This window comes from Aythya marila (assembly GCF_965140915.1).
Source record: "Aythya marila genome assembly, chromosome: Z".
Taxonomy (NCBI): Eukaryota; Metazoa; Chordata; class Aves; order Anseriformes; family Anatidae; genus Aythya; species Aythya marila.
This window is the reverse complement of record NC_139080.1, coordinates 51,328,112-51,354,612: the sequence shown is the minus strand read 5'-3', so window position 1 is coordinate 51,354,612 and position 26,501 is coordinate 51,328,112. Positions and strand designations below refer to the sequence as shown.

Genomic DNA, 26,501 nt, shown 5'->3' with positions numbered 1-26,501 from the left:
TCCTTAAATAATTATTTTCTTCATTCATGCAATCACAAATGCTGGGGGAATGCTGATTTAGATGTGGGGCCCCTGGCATAAAGCCCTGGGCATAAAATGCATGAGCATTTCTTCAGAGCAGCTTAGCTGAAGTTTATCATGACCATTCAGCTATTGCCTAGCAACTTGTGAAGGCCATCAAAGAGCTCTTTGTCCATTGCTCTGGCAAAAACATTTCCTCACAGATATCCTTATCACTATCAAAATCAACATGAAAACTTATCAAAACCAATTTTGTTGTATAAGAAGTTAATATTCACTTAAAACTGTATCAGTCATAAGCTTGCTGATACCATTGTGAAAGGTAAGTCTAATCTTGCTTCCAACTTCTAGTAAAATGTTATTTTCTCCTCTCTAATGTCTAGATTTTCTCTTAAAGCATAGCTCTTTTTATGGAAATATAAAGCATCAGACTCAGGAAAATTCTTCTTTTCTTTTTCTGAACTCTTTTAATATTTCCAATACATTCTTTCTCAAAAATGTATGTAATTAATTCTGTGAAAATTTTAAACTCAGTTTCCCAGTTTTGAATGGCTTTTGGGCTCATCTAAATACCAGTGAGTGAGTGAGACTTACAACAATTTTCTAGACAGAGATGCAGTAAATCCCTGAATCAATTTTTGTTTCTGCCCTGTTACATTCATTCTTGGCACTATCAGGCACAGGAGTGTAATTGATTTTGTTTATGATCAGTAGTGAATTTAATAAAATTCCTTTTATAGTGAAACACATGCCATACGCAGCACTCTTCAAGTACATTATGTTGTCACAACTGTTATTCAGTGATACCTAGGATGCACTGTTGCTTTTCGAAGTAGAGGGATGTCATTCTGACTACCTCCTCAAAGGTGGTGAAAGTGGGGAACAAAAGCTAAATTTCATTTTCCCTGATGCATAATTTTCCCTGATGTGTGCTGGAGGAACTTGCTCCTTTTTCATTTTTAATGGTGCTCATTGGCTCTTTTAAGTTCTGTGGATCTGTATAGCATGGGGTCCCTTGTCTCTTCTGTCCCAGTATGCCCAGTATCACCCTTTGACACTGCACTGTCATAAAGCATCCTCTGTGCACTGATCAAGACGATATAATTGAGCCTGGTGTTATTGTATGTCACTGGTCTACATAATCTCAGATAATGCACTGTGGTAACTCTTGGCAACCACTGACTTGTTAACAGTGACCATTGTATATTGAACACCACTGAAACCCATTAAGACTCTGTGAAAAATGTCTTTTCTCTGGCAGGGTTCACTGAGTGAAGCTCTGTATGATATGACAGATAACACTCAAGTGAACAGAGTGTCAGGCTCAGCACTGAAAGCCCCTGCATGTGTCAGCTTGTGCTTTCACAGACATAAACCCAAGTTTTCAGATTTGGGAACCTCAAGCAGAGAAGTCTGAAGTGTCTGAAATAAGTGGTCTTGTTTCTAAAATATGCAGTGATCTCATCCTGCTCATGTGCATCATCATCTCTCTGAATCAAACTGCTCTCTTCTATCTGGGTTCATGCACAAGTGCACTTTAGGAAAAAAGTTGTCCCAGACTGCTGAGAAGCCAGTTTATGCTCTCTGCCTCTCAAATGTGGATGCAGCTAGGAGAATGACATTGCCCGTCCAGGCAAAAAATGAAAAAAAAAGAAAAAAGAAAAAAAAGAAAGTAATGGTAGAAGAAACCTTTCATTTTTTGTTTGTTTGGCTGTATTCTTGGCAATAAATTCTTTTCAGGTCAGTATTAACTAAATGATCTTGTACAAATTGGGCTTTTAGGTGGCCCATACACTGTCTGCTGATGGTTATTATCTGGCTTCTAAAAATCAAGTGTTTTCTCTACTGCCAGCATTAGTTGGTGCAGTCTATTGAACCACATATTTGATTATTCAATCTGTTGATTTTCTTGCAAAGAAACAAACAATTTGAGTGTCTGGAGTTTCACCTTTCCTTTAATTAGAGACTTGGTCTTTGGATATAGGCAGCTTTACACGGCACATGCTGTGGGGGTTGGGGAATTACCTCTGTGCCTGGCCTAGGAATAAACACTGTAATTATTTTTCAGTGTTGCTACAAACACTGGGGTTTGCTCTTCAAAGTTAAAGATTTTTTCTTGTCACATGTGAAACTGTTTTGCTTTTTTAGGATCCTGGCAGCCACTGGACCTGTGGCATATTTTGCTGGAAATACTTACAAAGCAAGACATACTTGTGGTTGGATTCAGTCCACTTTTCCCTTAGCGAAGGGCTTCATTCAGTAGAGGCGCTACAATAATACTTAATTGTTAATGCAAAGTACTGTAGACACAATGCGGTCTGAGTTCCACAGTGGAGCCTGCTGGCATTTAACATGCAGCGTACTTTGTAAAAGCAGATAGTGTGAAAAAGAAACAGGAATGTTATATTTCACGTTTCTGTGCTGCAATGGAAAAAAAGGCAATTAGGTGATGATAGTTAGTGGTTTGTGCTATGGCTCATGTATAGGGGTTCAGGTTGTGGTGATCTTCTAATCAATTTTATGCTAGAAATGGTTAGACAAAACACTGACTGACCAGCATCCTTAACACTGTTGCAGCTAAGCATTTTGGAATGCTCACATGGTGTGTTTTGAAACTCTTTATGTGCACTACATTTTTCCATTTGGTATGAGGCTTAGCAGTAATCAGCTCACTACTAATTAGAAATCATTCTGTGTCCTGCACCCCATTATTAGACAAAGTTATCTCAGACTTAAAGAATTTTTACAGTCAGGGGGAAAAGTTCTTGCAATACCTTTTCATCAAGTATTTCCTAACAGAAAATTTGAAAATAAGCGTTTGCTGTTTTAAAGCAGTCATTATGGAGGTAGCAAAAAAACATTGTTTTGCTACATTTGAATTACTTTCTACTTTCATTTCTCTTTATTGATACCAGTGGTGAAAGTGAGAGGAATAAAAGACTTTTTTTTTTTTTTTTTTTATATAATATATATGTGTAACGGTCCTGGAAAATGATGGAGCTCTTCGTAATACCGAGAAATTTGCATTCATCTTTGTAGTAAGTCTTAAAGTGTTTGTGGGATGGAAGCCTAGAGTTAGCATCCCATGGAGCTCTTATGTTCCATGTGAATTGGCTGCGGAAGTGCTTTCCTGTTACGGAGCTCAGGATCAGCCCTTAAGTACATTTCATCAAGCTGCAATATAAAAGAAACTCATTGTTTGGGGGTCTGGGGAAGGCAGGAGCAGAGATACAGGTTTACCTTCTTCTCGTTCTATTCTCCTGATTTTGGTGAAGTTTTCATAAGCAGTTTTTTGTTAGTAGTGTTTTAAAAAAAAGTCCTCTGGGAACCAAAGGTTTAAAACAGCTATGCATAACAGTGCTTTCTATTTATGAGCTGACCATTTGTTTTTTCTTTGTGGTTGCAGGCATACACTGTGACAGTGTGTGTGCTGAGGGACAGTGGGGTCCAAATTGCTCGCTGTCCTGTTACTGCAAAAACGGGGCATCTTGTTCTCCAGATGATGGAATCTGTGAGTGTGCACCAGGATACCGAGGCACCACTTGTCAAAGAAGTAAGGACAAAATAATTGCTTTAAAACTTCTGCTTCTTCATCCTGTAACTGGAATACATGAGATACATGTACTTTGTTAATTGTGCTGTCAAGTACAGTCCTTGATCGGACATTTTAATTGTTAAAATGTATGAGTGCACAGAAATGTGTTATCTGAACTCAGTAAATGTTTCCAACTAGTAGTGCTCTTCTCTTTGTTGTATAACATTACTTTTATTCACATTGTGTGCAGTGACATTGTTATGCACATGACTTTTTGAGAAACAAATAGAATAGGGGACTCTGCTCTAAGGCCAACATTTCCAAATGTTATTGACAAATGTGAATTTCTCAGTACACATCTTGACGGGTAAATAAAACATCCATGATTTTCAGAAACTAAAATCCTTAGCTTCCCACTGTCCCACTGAATCTGGTAGGAATCATTAGTTTAACTATTGCTTTTTTTTTTTTAAACATTTATTATGAAGCATCAGAGAATGGCTAATAGGATCAGGCCTCACAGTAAGTACAGGATAGCATAGGTGTGTATGCTTGCATTTAAAAAACTTGTCCTTGTAAACTTTTAAGTGTTGCAAGAGGAGAGATACAGATGAACTGAGGCAATTCATACCAGAAATAAGGAGGGAAAAATAAGATAATGTACAGATATCTACCCACCCAAGAAAATGTATCACCATTTTCCAGCAATGAAGCTTTCTTCAGTTTACATTGTTGAAGCTCTGAGGGAAAGGTGCTCAGGGCAGAGAAATGTGAGTCCTCTGCAAATGGAAGGTAACAGTGTTTTCATAGCTCTCCCAGGAACAGGGTCAAGAAGCAGGGGGAGTAAAGCCCTGGCTATGGTACTCAGTCCTCTAGAAGTGGCAGAAAAGGAAGAAGGAGACATGAAACGATTACCAAAAGGTAGAGTGACGAAAAGGCAGAGGAAGACAAACAGTCCAGGAATGGGCAAGATTTCAAGCTGAAGAATGTGATTGCCTCTGGTACTTCTAAATCCCACATCAGTGGAGCATTAGTATTCCTTAAGCATTTCTAAGTGCAGTAATTATCCTCGCTATCTAATCTCTAAAGGACTTGCGGTTAATCAGATAATCCAAAGGTAGAGTAAATGTAACACTACATGTACAAATGTCCCTTGTGTTTTGGAACTATGCCTAAAATCAGGACAAGTGACTTCCATGCTAGTGCATCTCAGAGCCCCTCTCTGGTGCATGGTCTGGAGGCCGAAAGACAAAGGTCATAAGAATAATTTGGATCCCAATCAGAAAGTGCCTTTTCAGTAAACAGGAAGACCTTTTGGCACGGTTTCACTTGGAAAAGTTAGTTTCTTAGAGAGATGTGGCCACCTAATTTGTATTAAGCGTATAACCAAAAGACTGAATCTTGAATGAAATTGAAATATCAAAAGATTCCAACAGAGTTTGTGTCAGTGCTGATTGCTGCTGTGCAACATGTATTTCTCTTGATTGTATCACATAATATTCTAATTTACAAGGAAAAATTTATAAAAGGAATTAGAGCAACAAAGAAAGAGATTTTATGCAAAACTCCAACTCCTCTCTCCTCCTTCCCAACCCCCAAAGAAATGAGTACCTTTGGCATAAGTATTAAGTGGAGCATTTTGTATTTTTCATCTCTTCTGTAAAAGTTAGGTGGTGTGTAGTTGTCTGCACAAGGTAATGAGTTACGATGAGTATCTAGATGAATGCATGACTTGAAAACATTTGTACATTTTTCTGAGTGAAGAGCTGGCAATTTGTTTGCCAGGTTAGGAAACAGAAGAAGTTAAGGTTTAAGGTGACTGTATTCATCTACCGATAAAGCTAACCCTGTTTTTTAAGGTACTTTTCTTCCAATATACTTTAAAGGACATTCACATTGTAGAGGGCTTATAATGTATAGGCAAGTATGCATAATATATGAAATATATATGCGTATCAAACATAACACAAGTAAAATATGGCCTGAGAAGTTACATAATGTCAGATAAGTAGTTACTGACTATAGTACAGAAAGCCCCATAGGAAGATGAGCAAATCTTACACAGGTATAAAGCATTAATCTGTATTAGTATTGATGACCATTACAACCCTTGCATATTTAGAAAGCAGAGCTAATTAGAAGTTATAAGCAATTGCACTAAAGAGCAGTTCATAACTGTGTATAAAGTGCAGGAATCAATGGGAGTTTGCTCTTTCTGATTCCAGTTTGTTCCCCTGGGTTTTATGGACACCGCTGCAGCCAGACATGTCCACAGTGTGTACACAGCAGTGGCCCCTGCCACCATATTACTGGATTATGTGACTGCTTACCTGGATTTACTGGAGCCCTCTGTAATGAAGGTACAAGCTATAGTAAAGACTCTGTGGGATGCAGAGACCAAGCGCTGTTTTTCATTCCGTCTACTGAAAGTATAAAACAAAAAGTGATTTCTGTTGTGGTATGTGCAGTTTACAAATATAGAATCTTAAGCAGTTTAAAGCTCTCTGAACACTTGATCCTTAAGTATGAAAAATACCTTTCTTCAAAACAGCACTTTATGCTTATATATATTATTTTTATAATGAGTATGTATAATGGGCTTACCAGAACTTGTAATGCATGCTGCTATATTATACTAAGAAATACTTTTCTTGTTCCAAATATAAATCTCTTATTCTTGAAATAAAGAAATCACAATTTTGTGCTGATTACTAAAGGAATTCTAACACTGGTAACTTGTTCTCAGTATGTCCCAGTGGCAGATTTGGCAAGAACTGCGTTGGAATATGCACCTGCACCAATAATGGAACATGTAATCCTATCGACAGATCCTGCCAGTGTTACCCTGGTTGGATTGGTAGTGACTGCTCTCAGCGTAAGTATCAGCTTTTTTTCCTTTATTTTTGAAGCAATCAAGGTTCAGCTACATAAATTCTCTCCTTGTTGGTAAAGAAATACTGTATAAATCAGAAATGAGGACTTCGTGGTATTTAATTAAGAGATCCTAAAGTTTACTGCATTTCATTTGCACTATCATAAACACAATGAATTTTCTAGTAAGTGGGCTGGAGCATACAACTGGATAATCCATTTTCAGTCTTCCTCTGCCTAAAGAGGAGTTTTAGAGAATATGCATCAGGCTTGTCTCAGAAGTGTGCTGCCAAAGGACAAGAGACAGTGCTCACAGATTACATCAAGGGCAACTCTAACAGGATGCAAGAAAAAAATTTCTCCAAAGCTCCAAAGTCTCCATTCTGGAAGAAGTTGTGAAATTTTTATTGTTGGAGATCCTTGGAGTGGAATATTGGACCAAATGATTCCAAAGGTCTCTTCCGACCTGAAGCATTCTGTGATTTGTGAATTTGCGTTGTGCAGAGGGTACATGACCTGTTATTTGCTAGCATGTGCAATTATGTAGTCTCCTCACAGTAAATGTTGTAAGCATCCCATGATTTGTATCCTCAGGACAGTTTTATGAATATTCGTGGCCTTTTTGTTTTGTTTTGTTCAGTTTTGTTTTTTAACTACCATTGCATAGAGAGCTACAGGCAAGGCTCAGAACAAAGCCAAGATTTTCTCAAGTAGCAAGTCTGTACTGTGGTTGTGAGAACAAGCTCATTGTTCTTAAACTTGTTAACATCTTATTAGGAAATCTCTTTCGCTATGACTTTTTGTAAGTACTTTTGTTTTTTTTCTTCCTTTCATAAAGAAGTTTCACAGATGCACATTCTTAGTGTTGTTCTACCTCACTTGATTTGTGCATGGTCTGCTAATCAGTGAAGACTTTGTTACTGACATAAAAAGTAGGCCTGGGCCCTAGTTTTCTTACATTTGATCAAGTTATTTTATTAAATAATTACTAAATAAGGCATTCTCCAGATGCCTTACTGGATCCATACAAATTACTATTGACAAGAAAGAACTAGATGAAGCAAAATTTTCAGAGGAAGCACATAGCTAATAGTATAAGGTACCAAAATCCACACAATCTCCAACGCATGCATGTAAAAATTTCAATCAATGTTACCCACTAAACCATGTCCCTAAACACCAGGTCCAACCTTTAATGTAGCATCTAAGAGTGTATGTAGCATCTAACAGTGGAAATGCAGGGAGTAATCTTAGTATTGTTCTTCAGGTGTAGGCTACAAGATATATTTCAGACTTCTCTGTTCTCCACAAGAAAGCTGGTGTAAAGTGTCCTAGTTACTAAGAATTGAGTATGTATCACTGGTTTCATACATTAAGTCTTTTTGAGCACTTTTTTTCTTTAGTAAAATGAATCCATAATTTATAAAAGTCTGTGGCTATTGTCTCTAAATGGAGCAGCCCAAAATATTTGTTTAAAAGAAAAACAACAAACCCCAAACCAAACAGCCCTCTCATGTGCTTGTAAGCAGCTCTCCATTCATGAGTACCAAAGAACTTGTCATTTGTGATTGATTACTTGCTCTGGGTTGTTTCAGCTTGCCCACCTTCTCACTGGGGACCAAACTGCATCCACACGTGCAACTGCCATAATGGAGCTTACTGCAGTGCCTACGATGGAGAGTGCAAATGTACCCCAGGATGGACTGGCCTTTACTGTACACAGCGTAAGTGACTGTTATTGTCCATTCATAGTCTTAACATGCCTACAAATCAGTGACAAAATTTGCCTTCAGTATTTTCACACTTTGTTAATTTCTTCTGCTGCTGCTAAACCTTTCTCATCCAGAAGATGCAAGGCATAACCTCTACGGTTGCAGGGGAAGGCCCTGTAAAATCACTGGAGGCTTGCTGGCCATTGCATTTGTGCTCCTTTTTAGCCTTCCTTCAGAGGAAGATAACCTTTGGCCACAGGCAGACATCCCAGTGGAAAAAGCTGTCATGTGCACATGCAGAACGAATGACTGGCATTCAGGTGCTACCACTATACCTGTACAGTTATGGCTGCGGACCATAGCATGGTTAATATTAAATATGTACCAGGCAAGATGATGGTACCATGTAAATCTTTCACTCTCCAAAACCTCCCTAAGAAATACTGTTGCAGTGGAGAACCAACAACCAAGATAATAACATAACACAATGCTGACAAAAGCCATGAGAATAGCTTCTGGCTTAGCTGTGGCTGTGATCTACCGAGGTGTAGTCCCTGTTGTCATTCCAAAATGGTCAGACTACATCTCTGACCTGTAGCTGTTACATCCAGGGGGCAACTGCAACAGCAGCTGTAGGTCAGTAGCTGTAATTCACAGTTCTATGTAGAAACAATTTTACTTGGAACTTAGAAACATAAATTCACTAAGTTGCTATTCTATCATTTGTTTTGGATTTTAGGTAATTAGTACATGAATACTGATTTTTTCCTGAGACCTTTTCATCCAAGTAAAAATACAAAAAGTTCAGCAACTGTGTAGGTATGTGGCACACATTATGTGCTTGGCAACAATTCATACAAAGTCCGAGAGAGAAACATTAGATACTGACAAGTTGTTTTCTTATCTTTATTACAAATTATAAATTAATGGCTTCGGTTTGGTTTATCAATACAGGTATCCACACTTTCTGTAATCCGGGCACATCCGTTATCTTCAAACTAATGAAAAATAAGACTTCTGACTGTTTTGCATGCCATGTTTAAATAACGTTTTCATAAAATCATAACTCTCTTTTTCAACTGAACAATGTCATAGTGGCAGGAAGTAACACATACATTATAGTGCTGTATGGATGCAGCTCTGGAAAACACTCACTGTTTTGGTTCAGCTGTCAGCTATCATGGTTATTTTGCTTCCTGCTGGTGAATAATGATCTCTTTGCGGTGATATATCTTCTTCCTACTGAAATGGCATCTTTGTGAGGAGCTGAGATTCAATATGTTATTATTTTTATTCTTTTATGATTCGACATCAGCTGTGTAGAAAATATGTCCGAAGGTTCATTCATCACTAATCAGAATCACTGCTCTGGTTCACAAAGTACCCTCTTTCTCCTTAAAACATATATCTTTGAGGAGCCCTTCTTGCTGCCTTCTTATGATCATCTGCTGTCCCCAGAATTTGCAATCTCATTTTTATGTACTTGTTGCCTAATGAATATTCTAAATCCCTTAAAATGAGGTAGGTCTTAATCTGTTGTGTTTATACAGTGCCACATTGAAATGGCTTTTCAATGACGTACTTAATCAGAATATTTGAATTTATTGCTAGAGCACCTGTTTCACTCCTTTTTTCCTCTCGCTCCTTGTTTTGCAGGATGTCCCCTTGGGTTTTATGGGAAGGATTGTGCATTGATATGCCAATGTCAGAATGGAGCTGATTGCGACCACATCAGTGGGCAGTGTACCTGCCGCACAGGATTCATGGGGAAGCACTGTGAGCAGAGTAAGTAGGAATGGGAGTTGTCCATGCTTGATAACTAACACCAAATCCTGAGCCAAGCTCCTGTTATTTTGGCAAGTGCTGTGATGCAACCTCCTGGCTTCAATGAGAATCTTAACTGTGCAAGAGCTTCAGGAGTCAGACCCAGGCTATTTCCAAACAGATAAATGCCCCCAGAATTAGTTATTAGGACTGATTATGATGGTGGTTGTTTCTTTCACCTTGTAGCTACATTTCAGAGGCATTTGTACCACATTCTAGCTGCTTTGGACATAATGCTTAAAAAACAACAGCTCTGACACGTAAAAGTAACAAATTAGTCTGAGTAATTATCATTAGCATAAAGCACAATGAAAATTATTAGTTAGAAAACTATAGATAAGTAGTATCACATCATTACTAGTGGATAAAATTAAAATTTGTGACGTGTCTTTACAATTCAGATGGATTATAAAAGCATAATATATGTCATTTTATTTTCCTACATGTGATTCTTTACCCCAGAAAATTAAGAATAGCACCACTGACATCAGTGGTGGTATAATGTTGTACAACATTAAAAGAATAATCAGGCTCATAAAGACAGAAAGCTCGTGAAGACAGAACTCTATTAGTGAAGCATTACAGTGTGAATAGTGCTCTCAATATTCATGCATTAGTGCAATGTGAAGCAATCCATTCCACACAAGGTCCCACATACCCCTAATTTAACTTAATTACTATTTTGAAGATTTAAACTTGTGTTTTTCGTCAGCACTGCGCATAAGTCTTTGTTTTTGATATGTGGGGGTTGTTTCATATTATCAATGGCATGTCACACCTGGCAGTACTCTAACAGACGGGAGGGGAGGTTACCATGTACTGAACTTTATCCCCACAGACACAGTTTATTCCCTCAGCAGTGGGCCTAGCTCCAGCTGCAGGAGGTGTTTTGTAGGTAAGGCTAATGGGCACCTGGGGTAGAACCACTGAAAATACAGTAAAGTACTTTTTTTCCTAAGAAAAATACAGTTACAATGAAATAGAAATATTTTGGGGGAATATGTTTATTTCAGTAAAATGATACATTGCAACATGTCATTATTAGTTATTTAAATTTTCTTATTCTACTCTGATGATATCAGGATGTTTTACTTAAAAATGAGAATAATGCTTAGGAAAAGGTGAAGTTTTTAAGATGCTCTTCTGATGTCATCATATCAAAATATTATTTCAAATACTTTAGCAAATCTAGCTGTGTTAGGATGTTTATAGATTTGACATTTTATACTATAATTTGGTAATGATGGTTCAACAATATTAAACTAAGTGTTCTGATATTTATGAATTGGAACTTCAGTTTTAAAGAATTGACTTTGTATTCCAGTTTAGATTTCAAGATGCCAAAATATATCTTGGAATAGTATCTTTTGCACAGACATTGACTTCATTGGTTGTAATCTTGTTTTATGGAATGTAACCAAGAGAAGGTGGTGGTATATAAGCAGGAAATTACATGTGCATCTGGATTTATCAAAATTGCAAAGAAGTTTCTTTGTCACCTATTGTGTTATATTATCTCATAAATTATTGTAAACTAGGAATACATAAAAGATGTGTTAGATTTTTTTTTTTTTTTAAAGGACAAAATAATGTAGTTAAAAATCCTGAGGTTCAGAAATTTGAGTCTCAGAAAGAGAAATACCACCCTTCCTCAAACTATCAGTACTACAACAATGTAACAAGTCACACAGTAACACAGGTGTCAACATGAAAGAAATAATTTTTATCAGTGTAGGGTAATTTTCTGTCATGCGAATTATGTGATGTAGGATACATTTTGATTGGTAATTATTTATTGTATACAAATCATTCTGGGAGAGACAAATGCATGTAAAACTGTTCCAATTAAGTTATTTTTCATAATTTAATATTTTTCTACTCCTTGTAGTTTCTCAGTGTACACATTATGGTATCAAAGTATCCTATAAGCAGTCTGGGATCAGTTTTTATGTAAGTAGGTGGTGCATATTAGGCTTGTGGTCCTAGTCTCTTGCCCTGTCACCACATTAGCACATCTGCCATACACATGACACCAGCCAGATGCTGGGCATCACTCCTATGATTACAGGGTTCTTCAAGCACTTAGATCTGCGTAACCTGTGAGACCAGGCATGCCTAGTCTTCGCTGTCTTCTGCCTTTCTAATCTATTTCTTTTTCCATTTTTCACACGCACACACACACGTAGGTAGAGCGTTCCTCTTCATAAAATCTTTCAGTTCTACCACTAATAAGATATCGCCATCTGCTGGCCATGTGGGAAAACATCCGTGGTTAGACAGCAAATGGTAGCTGGTGTAGTGCTGTAGGTCTGTAATACATACAGATCTGTACCCATTTCAGAAGTGGTAACTGTCTGCTTTTCATTTACACGTATTTTATCTAATTCTGTGCAGAATGTCCTCAAGGTACCTATGGGTACGGATGCCGGCAGATATGTGACTGTCTGAACAACTCGACCTGTGACCACATCACAGGGACGTGTTACTGCAGCCCGGGCTGGAAGGGGGCCAGGTGTGATCAAGGTAAGGTGCCAGAATTACTGTAGATGCTGAAAATTACTGTAATTACTTTCTCTAAAACTTAGTCAACCTATTCAACTATTTGAGGTCAACCTATTTGACAACCTATTTGAGGTCATCTATGCATCAGCCATTAAATTAATTTTGTGTGTGTTTAATACGTGTTTAAATTGTCTTTTACTAAATTGTATATATTTTGTATATTTGTGAGTATTAGATGCCTCAGTAGTAGTTTATTGGACCAAAGCACTCAGGTGCTGATTGAATGAAATGTTTTACAGTGCTGTACTGTCCAAAGCTGCTGATAAGAGTGTGCACTTTATCTGCTTTGCACTTTTGCCTAGAAAATTTCTTTTCTTTTTTCTTACTTTTTCACCTCTTTCTGTGAAAAATATGAATGACTTTCCTCCAGGCTAGGGCTGTTTTTATGTTGGTTTCTGACATAGTTCTATTTTGGCATTGTGAAGTACAGTTAAAATTAACAGAAAGAAAGATTGAGAAGTGAAATATTGTCTTCTGCTCCTGACATGTGAGCCTCATAATTTATGTAATATATTTTCATTTCTTTTTGTATTTCAGCTGGTGTAATTATAGTGGGAAACTTGAACAGTCTAAGCCGTACCAGTACTGCCATCCCTGCTGATTCTTACCAGATAGGGGCTATAGCAGGCATTATCATTCTTGTCTTGGTTGTACTTTTCCTGCTAGTGCTGTTCATCATTTACAGACAAAAGCAGAAAGGGAAAGAAACAAATATGCCCTCAGTGACCTATACACCTGCTATGAGAGTCATCAATGCAGATTACACCATTTCAGGTAAGTGAGATTTAGAACAGATTGTTTCCTCTGTCTCTTGACTTTGTGTTTTCAGTCGAGCTCTGACAGGGTTCATATAACAGGGTTGAATGTGCGTGTTTCACCTTTCTACATTAGTGAAGGCTGATCTGAGCAGGAGCATATTTGTCTCCAGAGAGTGCATCTACAAGTCTGCTTTGCAAGCCTCCCTTGAAAGAGACGGTGAGGGTTCTTCTGTCTTTAGGAACGAGGAGTCAGATTCACTGTTTCCTATGGCACTTTATAGTAGAGCAGCCCCTGGGACCACACTACTTACTAGTAAACCAGCACACCAGAGCAGTGGCAGGCTTGTGTCACCTTCCAGCTGCCAGAGACAGTTCAACATGGTTCAGAAGGATGCTGGTTCAGCATCTGTAACTGTTTAGTTTGTTCTGTATCGTAGTCATTTCATCTGTGCATTTAGTACAAAAAAGCTGGTATATGCTTGTAACATAAAGGATCAAGTGATCATATATCTTGCTTTACTCAGTAACATTTTACACCCCTAAATATTTTTCTGTGTTAACCAGGGGATATATGAACCTCACTATTCCTCTGTGCCTAGTTTTAAACAGACTTGGAAAGTGTGGCAAAATGTAGTTTCTGCTGAGACTTCAAATTCAATGCCAATAGCTTGTATACAGAAAGACTGCTGTAGATTGAGGAAATCAGAATTTCACACTAGCTGCAGCAAGTCTGTGTAGAGGGGCAGAGTGGTCCAAGTTTGAAACAGGTCAGGGGAAGGAGCAATGTTCCTGAAACAGGACAGGAGTTTTTGATCCATGGATGTGAGTTGGGATGCAGGTGTACATGAAAATTCAGGTAATCCTTTGTTTTGCTCACAGCTATTAAGGAAGCTGGCAGCTAAAGAAGCCAGCAGAAGCATTTTTCAGAGCAGAGAAAGATATACCAGCGAAGACAGTGGTGCTGTTTAAGCACCAAAAAATGTTGCTGTGAACTCTGTGGTGAAAGTGTCTATGACTTGGACAATGCCATGGTTACAGATGCAAAATGAAACAAGGGATCAGAGCAGAAAGGCAAGTCATTAAGTAACACTTGAGAATGCTCTTTGCTAAAAGTGGGGATGCAACTAGTCAGTTACTGCACTGTATCTCTTATTCATTTAGAAGTACGCAAGATTTCTAGATTTTTATTCAAGAAACTCCAGACTAGATTCTGAAATCAATGTAGCACTGTGGAAAACATAGATTAAGAAAGAAATTGCATGTTATTTTAAGTTGATCATTTTCTTTTCTTTTCCTTTTCAGAAACCATCCCTCACAGTAATGGTGGAAATGCTAACAGTCACTATTTCTCTAACCCTAGTTATCACACTCTAACACAGTGCACTACCCCACCTCATGTCAACAACATGGACAGGCTGACCCTGGCAAAGGTAAAGCTGAAAAATCTAGATTCTTCTGTGTAGATTAGCTGCCAATTTATTTTACTGTGTTCCCTCTCATTGGATTTATTTTGCTTTCCCTGACTATCTCCTAGTGGCATGCAGCAATCCCCTAACAGTTTCAGTTTCTATTATCTGTCTTTCTTTGAAATAGGCAAAAAACAATCAGCTGTTTGTGAACCTTAAAAATGTGGAACCTGGAAAACGAGGCACCATGATGGACTACACTGGAACACTGCCTGCTGACTGGAAACATGGTGGTTACCTCAATGAGCTCGGTAAGAAAAAAATCAATGTTATTTTTATTGTAGCTGAGAAGGAATAGAAAACAGATTTTTTTATTATTTTTTTTTCTGTGTAGAACATGTTCTCCAGTCAAGGTATCAGAATGGTTCTTCTGTGACACTAGTAAGCCTTGTTTGTAATTTCAGGTTTGTCAGATTCTGTGAGGCTCAGGGTTATGGGTTTGTACTTCCTTTAAGGCAGTACCCATACAGATGAAAAAGTGACTCCTTATGAGGGACTGTCAATCAATCTGATGCTCCATTTCATGCCCCATGGAGGTGTGATATGCAAAAGATCTCATTTTTATAAAAAGTTTTTCATATTAATTAATGTCATAATGCAATGAATGTTTTACAGTAGTGTTTTTGTTTGGCAAAACTACAATTTCATATTAAATAAATGAGAGGTTACATATATCTTTTTTTTTTTTTAATCCCCATCATCTTGAATCTGAGATTTATATTGAGATAAATTTGTTCCTAACAGCTAATTGTAAAGTTGTAGACGTAGGCACTAGTAGTTCAGGCCATTCCCTCAGGTCAAAGAGCTGTAACAGAGTGACCTTGGACAACACAGTGGGAGTGATTAACTGTGAAAGCAAAATACCAAGAACTGTAGTGAACTTCCATACTCTGAGGTTTTCAGGTCAAGATGGGATGCCTTTCTGGTAGATACAGTTTACCCAGACAGAAGATATGTGTTAATCAAACATCAGTTATTAGGCTCATTCAAGAGTAACTGGGCAAAATGTAATGGCCTGTGACTTGTGTGAGGTCAAACAGGTAATTTCATACTCCTTTATAACCTTACCCACCTTTCTTGTTCAGAGAGCTAATGAAAGCTTGCAGATACTAATAATGCTTTTGCAACCCTATATTGGGCAGTCTCACAGGGCTTATGAGAGAATACTTCCACTAAGGTAGAAATTAATCCCAAAAGTAATTTGAAAAATATAGAAGCTGTTATGTAATCAGTTTTCTTTGATTTTAAAACTTCTCTGGTTTTGATATTATTTTTCTCAGGTGCTTTTGGACTTGATAGGGGATATTTGGGAAAATCCCTGAAAGGTGAGTTTTTTTCTCTTGCATCTAGATGAAATGACATCAATATTCAGTTTACTCTTATAAATTATATTTGATTTCTGCAAAGAGAATATAATATAATTTTGGACTAAATTACTGTGTAATTGAATCAATGCCATAAATGCATGAATTTTTGTTTGTGTATTTTTTTGTTTTGTTTTGTGAGGGTAGGTTTCTTAAAAACAAAATGAACCACAAACAAAAAAAAAACAAAAAACCTCAAGGCTTTCTAAGTCCATTATGTGTCCCATACAACAAATGTTTCTGTAATGCACAAGGCACAAAATGGCTCTTATTCTAGCCAGGTGAAGAAGAATTTCAGCTTAGTGAGTTAGGTAAGGATGCATGCTGCCTCAGATGAAAGGCTTTAAAAGAGAACCAATTCCTCTTGCAAATGGCATGGACAGTGTAGGACTACATAATCACAAACAAGCCTGCAATGCTTCAACATGCTCACTGCAGGACTTTGGAATGTTTATCAAAGTATGAATGCATAGAGAAGAATAAAAAGCTTGGGACATTCATGGTAATTATGGTATTGTGATATTTTGAATTATCCAGTTTACTCATAAGACTTGATGCTGGACCATACTTGTGTTTTTGTTTTATGACTGAGGTATAGCAAGGGTGATCGGAATGTCTGGATATACAAACAATGAAAAAAGTGTAGCTAAATAAGTTAAATATGTTGACAAGAACAGCTGGTTTGTCACCTTATTTATAATACTGGACAATTTAAGCTGGAGAAGTAATTTGCTATATATTGCTACTTGAGATTCCCTGGTTTTGCTGGACTAGAAGGATCTTAATGCAACATATCTTAAAGGAGACACAAGTTTATGAGCACATACCCACTGTCAGGCTTACCAAAGTCATTCTCAAGCTGAATCTTTACTCAGGAACCAGTTGAGAAAGTCACAGCTCTGAAGTTTAAATAATACAACATACCACAGAGCAACACAGAGAATAAAGTAACACAGACACTGCAAAATCTCTTAAGAGAAACTTCTGAGAAACTCTTTTGGTGTGGCTGCATGTTCAAACTTTGCACCAAATAGGCCATCTCTAGAAGCCACCTTGCCGTTGCTATCAGAAATAGTCTGTTAGATCACTTATTTTAATCATGTCCTTAGTTCAGCACTTGCAAAGGCAAAAGTATTCTGAAGACCGTATAAAAATCTGATTCTACACATTGTCTGTATTTAATGCTAGCTTCTATCTTAATCAGAAGTGAAGTTACTCGGATGTTTTGCTGATGGCAAGATCAATCCCTTAAAAGAGCAGACCAGTAGGGGTTAATTGCTGTATAACAATTTGGAAATGTTATGACTAGTTTCAATATAAATACCCATGTATGAGTGACTTTTAAAACTCAAGGTTAAAGAAAGTCTGTGTAATTTCAGAGTTGTGTAAAAGTGGAAATGCATTTTGCTCTGTTTAGTATCAACGTCCAAATTACATCGTGTACTTGAGAGAGTATGTTTTTCTTTTTTCAGATCTAGTGAAGAACTCAGAATACAATTTAAGCAATTGCTCATTGAGTAGCTCTGAAAACCCATACGCTACTATAAAAGACCCACCAGCTCTTGTACCAAAGAGTTCAGAATGTGGCTATGTTGAAATGAAGTCACCAGCTCGCAGGGACTCCCCATACGCTGAGATTGCCAGCTCTGCTTCAGCCAATAAGAATGTTTATGAAGTTGGTAAGTAGAAATTCTGCTTCGAGATTTTGAAGGTTAATAAGAGGAAGCACAAAATTCTTTTCCTTTGAATCAATTTAATGAAAACACATGAAAAAATACCTACTGAAAAAAATTATGATCCTTTCAAATTCTATTTTTTGTTCAAAAACTGTAAAAACAAACTCATTATTTTCAGATAAGTGGTGTAATTCACAAGAGCACCATTTAAAAATGCCTTGAGCTCTATGTTCCATAATCCACAGCTACCTCTGGATTTCCTTAGTTTGAAAGTCTTTCTGTAAACAACTGCAGAAGATATGCTCAGTTTTTAACTGCAATATAATTCAGATCTGTTAAGTACTGAACACAGGTGGAACAAGTGTATATAGGAGGGATAGAAAAGGTCTGTTTCCTCTCCTTGAGCAGAAAAGTGCATTTTCACCCACAGAAGTGATATTTTAATGATAGGAGTCCTATATGGTTGCTGCATTACTGTAGTTACAGAAAACATTAGGGTCTTGTAGCATATTATTTCCCTAATGGTCTCAAGACCAGAATAATGTGTGTGTCACACATTACAGGACACCATTTTCCATTACTGTTCCCAGTTAGCTATTCTTCTGAAATCCATCAGTATCTGTGTTGTATTTTTTAAGGATTTTTATAAGATCTTGATTAAAATCCCCCATTTTTAAAAAAATTAATCTTTATTTTTTTTATTTGTCCATATAGAGAGAACATACATGTACGCTGATCCACTTGGTTTTGTCATTAAATATACTCATGGTAGGGCCCCGATGCAAGCTTAGAGGCACTATTTGGTGTAAAGCTCGAATGCCTTAGCATCAACTCACCAACACACCTTCATTTCAGGACTCAGCATGACAAGGAATCTTTGCCTTGGAGCAGATAGAATATTTTGTTATGCAAACTGCAACGAAATACAGTGTTTTCTCTTTGCCATTTCTTGTGCTGAACATATGTGCTCTCTTTTATTGCAGAACCAACAGTGAGCGTTGTCCAGGGAGCATTCAGCAGCAGTGGACGTTTCAGCCAGGATCCTTATGATCTTCCAAAAAACAGCCACATTCCATGTCACTATGACTTGCTACCAGTTCGAGACAGCCCCACATCCTCTACAAAGGAGGTTGGCAGTGAATGACCCCAAAAGCTGAAGTGTAGCACAGTGGGACTCTCAAGGGGACAAGTGGCATGGCTCCTTCCTCTAGTTTACCATCCTATGGCTCCTAATCTGTCCAGCAGGCGATTGCTGTACATAAAACAGGAATCTCTACATGAAGTTTGTATTGTGTATACAAGTGACGGATGGACAAATGCCACACTTGGGAGACCTTGATTGTTCTTTTTTTTTTTTTTTTTTTTTTCATGGCAGTTAATTTTATAGAAACAGGTATACAACACATTTATACTGTAATATACTGGCTTAAAAATCTTAGTTTGCAGTTTTGCTAACAGATCCCACTTCAGCTACTTTATATGTGGACTTGATATTTGTCATGTTTCAAAGTAGAAAATACTCCCAGGACAGTGCAACTTGCCAAATGCCACTTTATACAGGTGATTAGTTATGTAGAAGAAAAACTGCCTTGCCAAATTTTACCTTCCATTCTGATCTTTAGTCAAGACATACTAAGAAACAAGATCAGATGGGTTGTGAGTAAGCACAATGCTGAAATTGTTTGGGAATTCCATCATCAGGCATTTTTTGTCCCTTACTGATGGTGGGAATACTTTGCTTGAATAGTTTTGAAGATGACAAAAGCATTGCATACATCAATATTATACGATGCCTCAAGATCTCTGGGTACTCCAAACCCAGCACCAGTCCTCAACAAATCTTTTGCTACATTTCAACTCCATATGCTGCAGTTCTGACCACTATTTCTTCCATACACAACTAATAATCCACAACATATCAGTAATTACTTCATAAAATATGTAAATTAAATCGGATTATTTTTGTCAGCATGGACTGAGTGTGTAAGGAGTGGAAAAAGGTGATGAATTATGTAAACCTGACTTGCAATGAAAGGTTTACATTTTATAAACAGGTAGTAATAATTACTGTAATATAGGGTAAAAACAGTTAAATGTTGTGATTTTTTTCTTAGAAATAACTAAGCAATCTCTGTGCATACTTGCTAAAGGCACCTTTTCTTTTTTATAGTTGATGTAGGGAAAAACATGCTTAAGCTGGTCTTTTGCATTGCTAATAACGTGACACATGTACTCCCATTCTTCATTAACTTCTGTCTCAATTTTTAAGGTGTACATCTGTGTTCCTAGTGATCTAGCTTGTAATTGCAAAAAATATTCTACTGTGTGTCTTTTTTTCTTTTTTTTTTTCTTTTTTTTTTTTTTTTTTTTTTTGCATTTTTGCCAACTGGCCTTTACTTTGTCTGGTTAAAGAGACCTCTGGGTGGAGGAAGAGGATTAAAGTAAGGATAATGTCATAGTGATACTATAAGAGGTGGTGAGCAATTACATAATAGTTTAACTTGAATTCTAATGAATTCATTGGAAAAATAAAATATCAAGGTTTTTTTTGTTGGGGATAATAACAATGCAAAAAAAGTATTAAAAAAAAAAAAAAAAAGAAAAAAAAAAAAAGAACAGACTGCCTCTTTGAAGTGTAGCTCATTCTGTTGACTACATGGATGGAGACCATCCTTCCAAAAGGATCTTTTCTCTGTTTGAAACGGTCTGAAAAAGATACCTTTAGAAACCTAAAAAAGATATTCTCAGCTGTTGCAATATTACTTCCAGCTGCTTGTACGGTGATGCCATCTGCTGATGTGCTTGTGACACAATCGCAGCAGTCTTCACCCTGCCCTAGTACCAACTCTGTAGCTTGTTATGAGGAGTTTAGGGATATAGGTGCTTGCATACTATGGCATACAATGGGAAGCATAAAGTCCTACTAGTCTCTTCTTTTCTGCACTGGAGTCACATTTTGGCACATGAGACCTGTGATACACTCACTATATGATGTGAAGTGGAGCTGATAGGTCAGTAGTCTGGTATGTGTGCCAGCTCAGCACAGGGACCGCTGTGACAGTTTTAAGCCTGGAGTGCAGCAGAGCCTGAGACAATGAATTATCTATCATGGTGGAATAGATGCACTCCTGTGAAAATCATAACCAGTTGCCATTGAAATACTAAATGCAGCAGGGTATCAAATGGAAAAACAAACAAACACACACTTTTGGAAATGTTTTTGAAAACAAACCCCTGGATTGAAATGGAAATAGCATGTGCTTTTATTTGTTGTCATTGAAGTGGTGATAAATGAGAGTTCTGCATCAGAGACTTTGTAGCAGGTGTGCTTAACCTCGGGGAAAGCATATGCCTGTTTGCAGCACCCCTTAATGGTCCTGGCTCTTGCTGGTTGTAAGCACTGACCTTTGCACTTCCTTGGAATAAACTTGATCAGCTTTGGTCATTGTCAGCATAGCAATTAAATACAAGGTTTTAAAAGCCAGTCACCATTTAATCCCTCCATAAAACAAATTTGTGTGCATATAGGAACGTGTAGTGCTAATGGTATATACATGTGTTTGTACTGCGTGAAACAGACTTTAAAATAAAACCTTTCTCTGAAGCCGTGAATAGAAAATGCTGTATTTGGCAATTGTAAGCTCACAAAAATTTATTTTCTTACTCTGTATAAAATGTGGAGACCTCTAGATAAATAAATCCTCATCACAGAAACAGTTCTTTTTTTAATATGAAGCAATGAAGAGCTCAATACATGATTTTTAATTGGTTTGAAAACTTCCTCTAGTGATATATTCAGCCAGATATTTGTGAGAACAAATGAATTTCTGATACTTTTGCCATTGTTTATGTTCTAAGTATATACATAGCCATGTATACATAGCCAGCCTTTCTGCGAGTAAAAATCCTGCTGTGTAGTCAGCGTAAGCAATGTCTAGATATGTCTGAGCTGTATTTGCAGTACATCTAGGTCAAGTAAATGACTTGTGAATTCACTTCAGCGGATGGTTGTTGGTAGACACTCACAAAATGGGTTGCCTGTAGGGGTAATACATTCCTCTTGAATGGAACCTTTATATCATTCATTTGAGAGGAAAAAAGCACCTGGGACTTCTGTTTGCAATCCTTCTATCTCCTGCACGGCTGTTAGGGAGGCTAGCTCTGGAGTACATCTGTTGTCAATTTAACAGATTCAAAACTCAACTCTCATGACTGTAACAATCCTTTTTGTAGATCATAGTCCACTCTTAAAGAACTAAAATGCTTTTGAACATCCATTCCATATGCTGGTGGGAACTTAATGAGTAAGTTGATGCAATAGTTTTACCAAACACCAGCTACACAGAGAATTGGCTTCACCACAGATAGGATTGGAAAGAAATGCTTGTTTCTACATGTTCACATGATAAGAGTGAGCAATATAGCACTGAAAAATTGAGATAGCTATCCCCTAGCAAGTTGTTTAGCAGTTTAATAAAGTGCAAAATTCCGCACAAAGTGAATAGCTGATTTTAAAGCATGTGGTAAGTATAAACTTTAAGTTTAAATAGTACAGGCTTATTAATTCTGGTCACTTAGAAGCATAATAAACCCCAAGGGCTTTTTATTTTATCAAATATTTTTAATATTTTAAACACACTGTTATGCATAAATTTTGTCCTTATCTTGATCTACTCAGAGAACTCCCATCAATTTTAATTGTAAATGCACGTGCAGATTAGAGGAGAATGAAGATTTTGTTGTAATCGTACTTTCTGCTAAGACAATCTGCAAAGTCAAGTTAATACTGAAATTAGAATAAAAATTCAGAAGCAGAAAATGCATCATTTAACATACGTTGAATTTTCAAAGTACTGTGACTACAACTGGATATTTTAATTAGATGTTTCCAAATAGTGATCCTTACACTGAAGCTCTATAATCCAGACTGAAGAATACAGAGCTAATTTTGACAAAAATGCTTTATATTAAAGATTGTATATATAGTAGTTTAAATGACTGAAAACAATTGTGTGTGTGTTTATTAATTACTGTATAGAAAATCTTTCCATTTTTGGTACACTTACACTAGTGCTAGAGCACTGAACCTAACTCTTATATTTTCATTTTTTTAGCCCACAAGACTTCACTTTGATAAGACTGAATTGTAATATATTTTTAAAGAAAACCTATCAAGTATGTCTGGATTCTTTTTTTTTTTTTTTTCCTTTTTTTTTTTTTTTTTTTTCCGTAGCTGTAACAAAACAAAAACAAAAACCTGTTTCATTGTTAAAATATATCTATTTTCCAAAGATGACTGATGTTCATCATTTTGCCCTTCACTACCATTTATTTCACTTCACATACTTGTAGGTTAACATAATAAAGTTTCTAATGAAAGATGGGAAATGGTTGAATTTATTTCTCCTTCCCCCTCCCCCTTAGGCTCCTTACGATGAGTATTAAATTGAATGGGAAATATAAATAATGTTATCATTGCTGGACCAACAAGTAATGTATTTTATTTTCCCTCTTATAAAAAGCCAGTAGTTTCTGAGATGCTTTGCAGAATAGCAAGGCTGATTTGGGATTCTAAACTGCTGAACTTTTATTACTGTCAGATCACGCAGGAATCAATTCTCTGAAGCGGGTGACTCTTTCAAACCTGTCTCTTGAATGCATAAAGCTTTGCCCTTGAAAAAGATGTGGAACTGAACTGCCAAAAGCAAGGTGATTTTCCTTTTTTGTAGGACAATAACATTTGACTGACCAAAGCCAAAGTAAAAACCAAACCATGTAAAAACATCGGGTAAAATGAGATGCTGTTCTTTTTGATTTTTAACTTTGACTCTCTATATGAACCTAAAAGCAGTGGCTACAGGTATGTGGTGTGGGAAATTGTTCATTGCTATCACCGTTTGCTCAAGGATGAGGGATTTAGCATTAGATACTAACAGGAAAGCGTTACATCCCACAGAAGATTCTTAAGGACTAGTTCAATTATGTTTCGCCTTAAGCAAACAAGTAGTAGTTAGTTACCGTGACACCTACACTGAAGATCATGCCTCAGATTTGTGAGTGATTGTGTGGGTTATACAGATTACTTCTAGGGTTCTAACCACCAATAGAAAGTAAAGACTCTCTAGTTCTCCCAAGACCATCGAAAACACTGAGTGGACTGCCTTCAACAGGATAGCCAACAATAAATGAAATGCCTCAAACATATGTGCATGTTTTCCAAAAACGACAGGATCTGATAATATTTGCATGGGTTAAATTACCTCATTAACACCTTAAATTTGTGATGAGACTTTACACTGCAATCAGCCAAAGTATAACCTCAGCAGCAGTTGAAAAGTAGTTTTTCAAACTGATTACTTGCCTTTGAACAAGTGTCCCACCTCACTACACCCTCCAGCTCATCCCTTCTCTTCAGAGATAATTATCAGAGATAATATAAGGAAAATTTGATTTCCATTCACTTTAATCTTCCCCTAAATCCCTATCATGGCAGTGGTAATGGTGTGTAGGATTTTGTTCCACATAAACATAATTTTAAAATAGGGAAGTGGAAAAGATAATGCTTTGAAAACAGCAGCAAGACAAAGAAAAGACTGGATACGAGCTTTTTCTAGCCATTGGTTTATTTTATCACCATGGAACCTAGCATGGTTACTGTATGCTCTGTATGGCACATGAAGACGAAGAGTGTTCCATCAATCAGATTCTTACCGTCATGAGTCCGTGACACAATCAGCAATAATGGATGGCAATGCAGAAGCTCTGCTACATTTGTCTGAAGAATGCAAACAATTTCTGTGTACCATTATGGTTAAAACCTGCTTCTACTTATTCTTTGAATAACAAAAAAGTATGTTGCAAAAAAAATTTGGAAAGTAAGGTATTACCAGATGTGGTCTAGAAAAGCACTTTATTATTTTCTTCAAAATAAAAAGGAAAACCTGCACTTCGTTTTCTACTGCCTCTTAGTATCTTCCTATTCTTTTCCCCTTTTGTCTATGACATTGTTGACTGTGACTGAGGATGGGTAAGAGCTGCAACATTAGCTCCTGAAATGACAAGACACAGCACTATTGTGCTTTTCACACCAAACAAAAACAAAAATAAAACATATTAGTGAGTTACTAGTTTGAAGAATAGAGTATGTGAGTCACCACTTTGACTGCTTCTCCTCCTTATACGCTTCTTTTAGCTACCTCTACAGTCTCCAAAGAGGGCCTTAAAATGTCATTTCTATTTTAAAAGAAGAAAATCCATTCTGCACACAAAAGCATATATAACATCACTGATTTATCAGCATTTTCTTTGTAATCGCTAATTGACTTTCTTTTTGGTTAATTAATTTAAAAAATGCAGAATACATGTATAAGGTTCATTTGATGCAACAAAAACATCTTTGAAACCCTACATTACAGTCACTTAAATGATATGGTGCCAAATGATTTGTACCCCTATTCAGAATCTGATCAGAATATGGAGCTGAATGAAATTACCCCTCATTTCAAACATATTATATGTAATTAAAATCCACAGAATTATAGAACATCCTAAATTGCAAGATACCAGCAAAGATCTTTGAATCCAACTCCTGGTTTCACACAGGGATGCGAAAGAAAATCAGACAGTGTGTCTGATCAACACTTTTGCCCCAGTTTGCTGTCATCTGCAAACTTTCTGAGGGAGCACTCAATTCCCTCATCCAAATCATCAATAAAGATATCTAAGAGGATGGGCCCAACACTGACCCCTGGGGAACATCATCGGAGACCAGTCTCAAGCTGAATCTGGATCACCCAGCACAGGTCCCCACGGGTGGGCGGCAGCTCCCCCCAGACCCCCTGCTCCTGCGTGGGCTCCTCTCCACGGGCTGCAGCTCCGGCCCGGGGCCTGCTCCTGCAGGGGCTCTCCATGGGCCGCAGCCTCCTCCAGGCCACATCCACCTGCTCCACCGGGGGCTCCTCCACCCATGGGGGGGCTGCAGCGTGGAGATCTGCTCCATGTGGGACCCATGGGCTGCAGGGGGACAGCCTGCTCCACCAGGGGCCTCTCCCTGCACAGCCCGCAGGGGAACTGCTGCTGCCTGCCTGCAGCACCTCCTGCCCTCCTGCGGCACTCACCTGGGGGCTGCAGGGATATAGCTCTCTCATTTCTCACTCCTCTCTCCCAGCTGCTGTTGCACAGCAGTTGTTTGTTGGTGGTGGTGTTTTTTTTTTTATTCTTTTTTATTTTTCCTTTTTCCTTTTTTATTTTTTATTTTTTTCCACAGTTTTCCTAAATCTGCTCTCACAGAGGTGCAAAAGACATCGCTTACTGGCTCGGCTCTGGGCAGCAGCGGGTCCCTTTGGATCTGGCTGAAATCGGCCCTCATCTAACACGGGGCGGCTGCTGGGCTCTTCTCACAGAGGGCACCACTGCAGCCCTCTGCTACAAAACCTTTGCCACGTAAACCCACTACGCCTCGACTGGCTGGGTGCCTGATACACCCCAGGATACGGATGGCCCTCCTGGCTGCCCAGGCTCACTGCCGGCTCGTGTTCAGCTCGCCGCTGACCAGAACCCGCGATCACTTTCCGCAGGGCTGATCTCCAGCATCTCACCCCCAGGCAGTACATATAGCCAGGGCTGCCCCTTCCCAGGTGCACAATCGGGCACTTGTTCTTGTTAAACTTCAGATTGTTGGTGATTGCCCAGCTCTCCAACCTGTCTAGGTCT

General features: G+C 37.8%; 1 protein-coding gene across 1 annotated transcript in view; it reads left to right on the top strand.

The window, feature by feature from the left end:
• The window catches only part of MEGF10 (multiple EGF like domains 10), a 106,246-nt gene extending 83,253 nt beyond the window's left edge, over positions 1–22,993 (top strand). The window contains exons 15-26 of the mRNA XM_082783509.1: positions 3,428–3,574; positions 5,782–5,916; positions 6,303–6,431; positions 8,023–8,151; positions 9,796–9,924; positions 12,358–12,486; positions 13,063–13,299; positions 14,586–14,713; positions 14,877–15,000; positions 16,030–16,074; positions 17,586–17,792; positions 18,773–22,993. Of these exons, the coding sequence (XP_082639635.1) occupies positions 3,428–3,574; positions 5,782–5,916; positions 6,303–6,431; positions 8,023–8,151; positions 9,796–9,924; positions 12,358–12,486; positions 13,063–13,299; positions 14,586–14,713; positions 14,877–15,000; positions 16,030–16,074; positions 17,586–17,792; positions 18,773–18,933 (1,700 nt within the window). The 3' untranslated portion in view covers positions 18,934–22,993. The remainder of the gene's footprint in view (positions 1–3,427; positions 3,575–5,781; positions 5,917–6,302; positions 6,432–8,022; positions 8,152–9,795; positions 9,925–12,357; positions 12,487–13,062; positions 13,300–14,585; positions 14,714–14,876; positions 15,001–16,029; positions 16,075–17,585; positions 17,793–18,772) is intronic.
• The last annotated feature ends 3,508 nt before the right edge of the window (positions 22,994–26,501 follow it).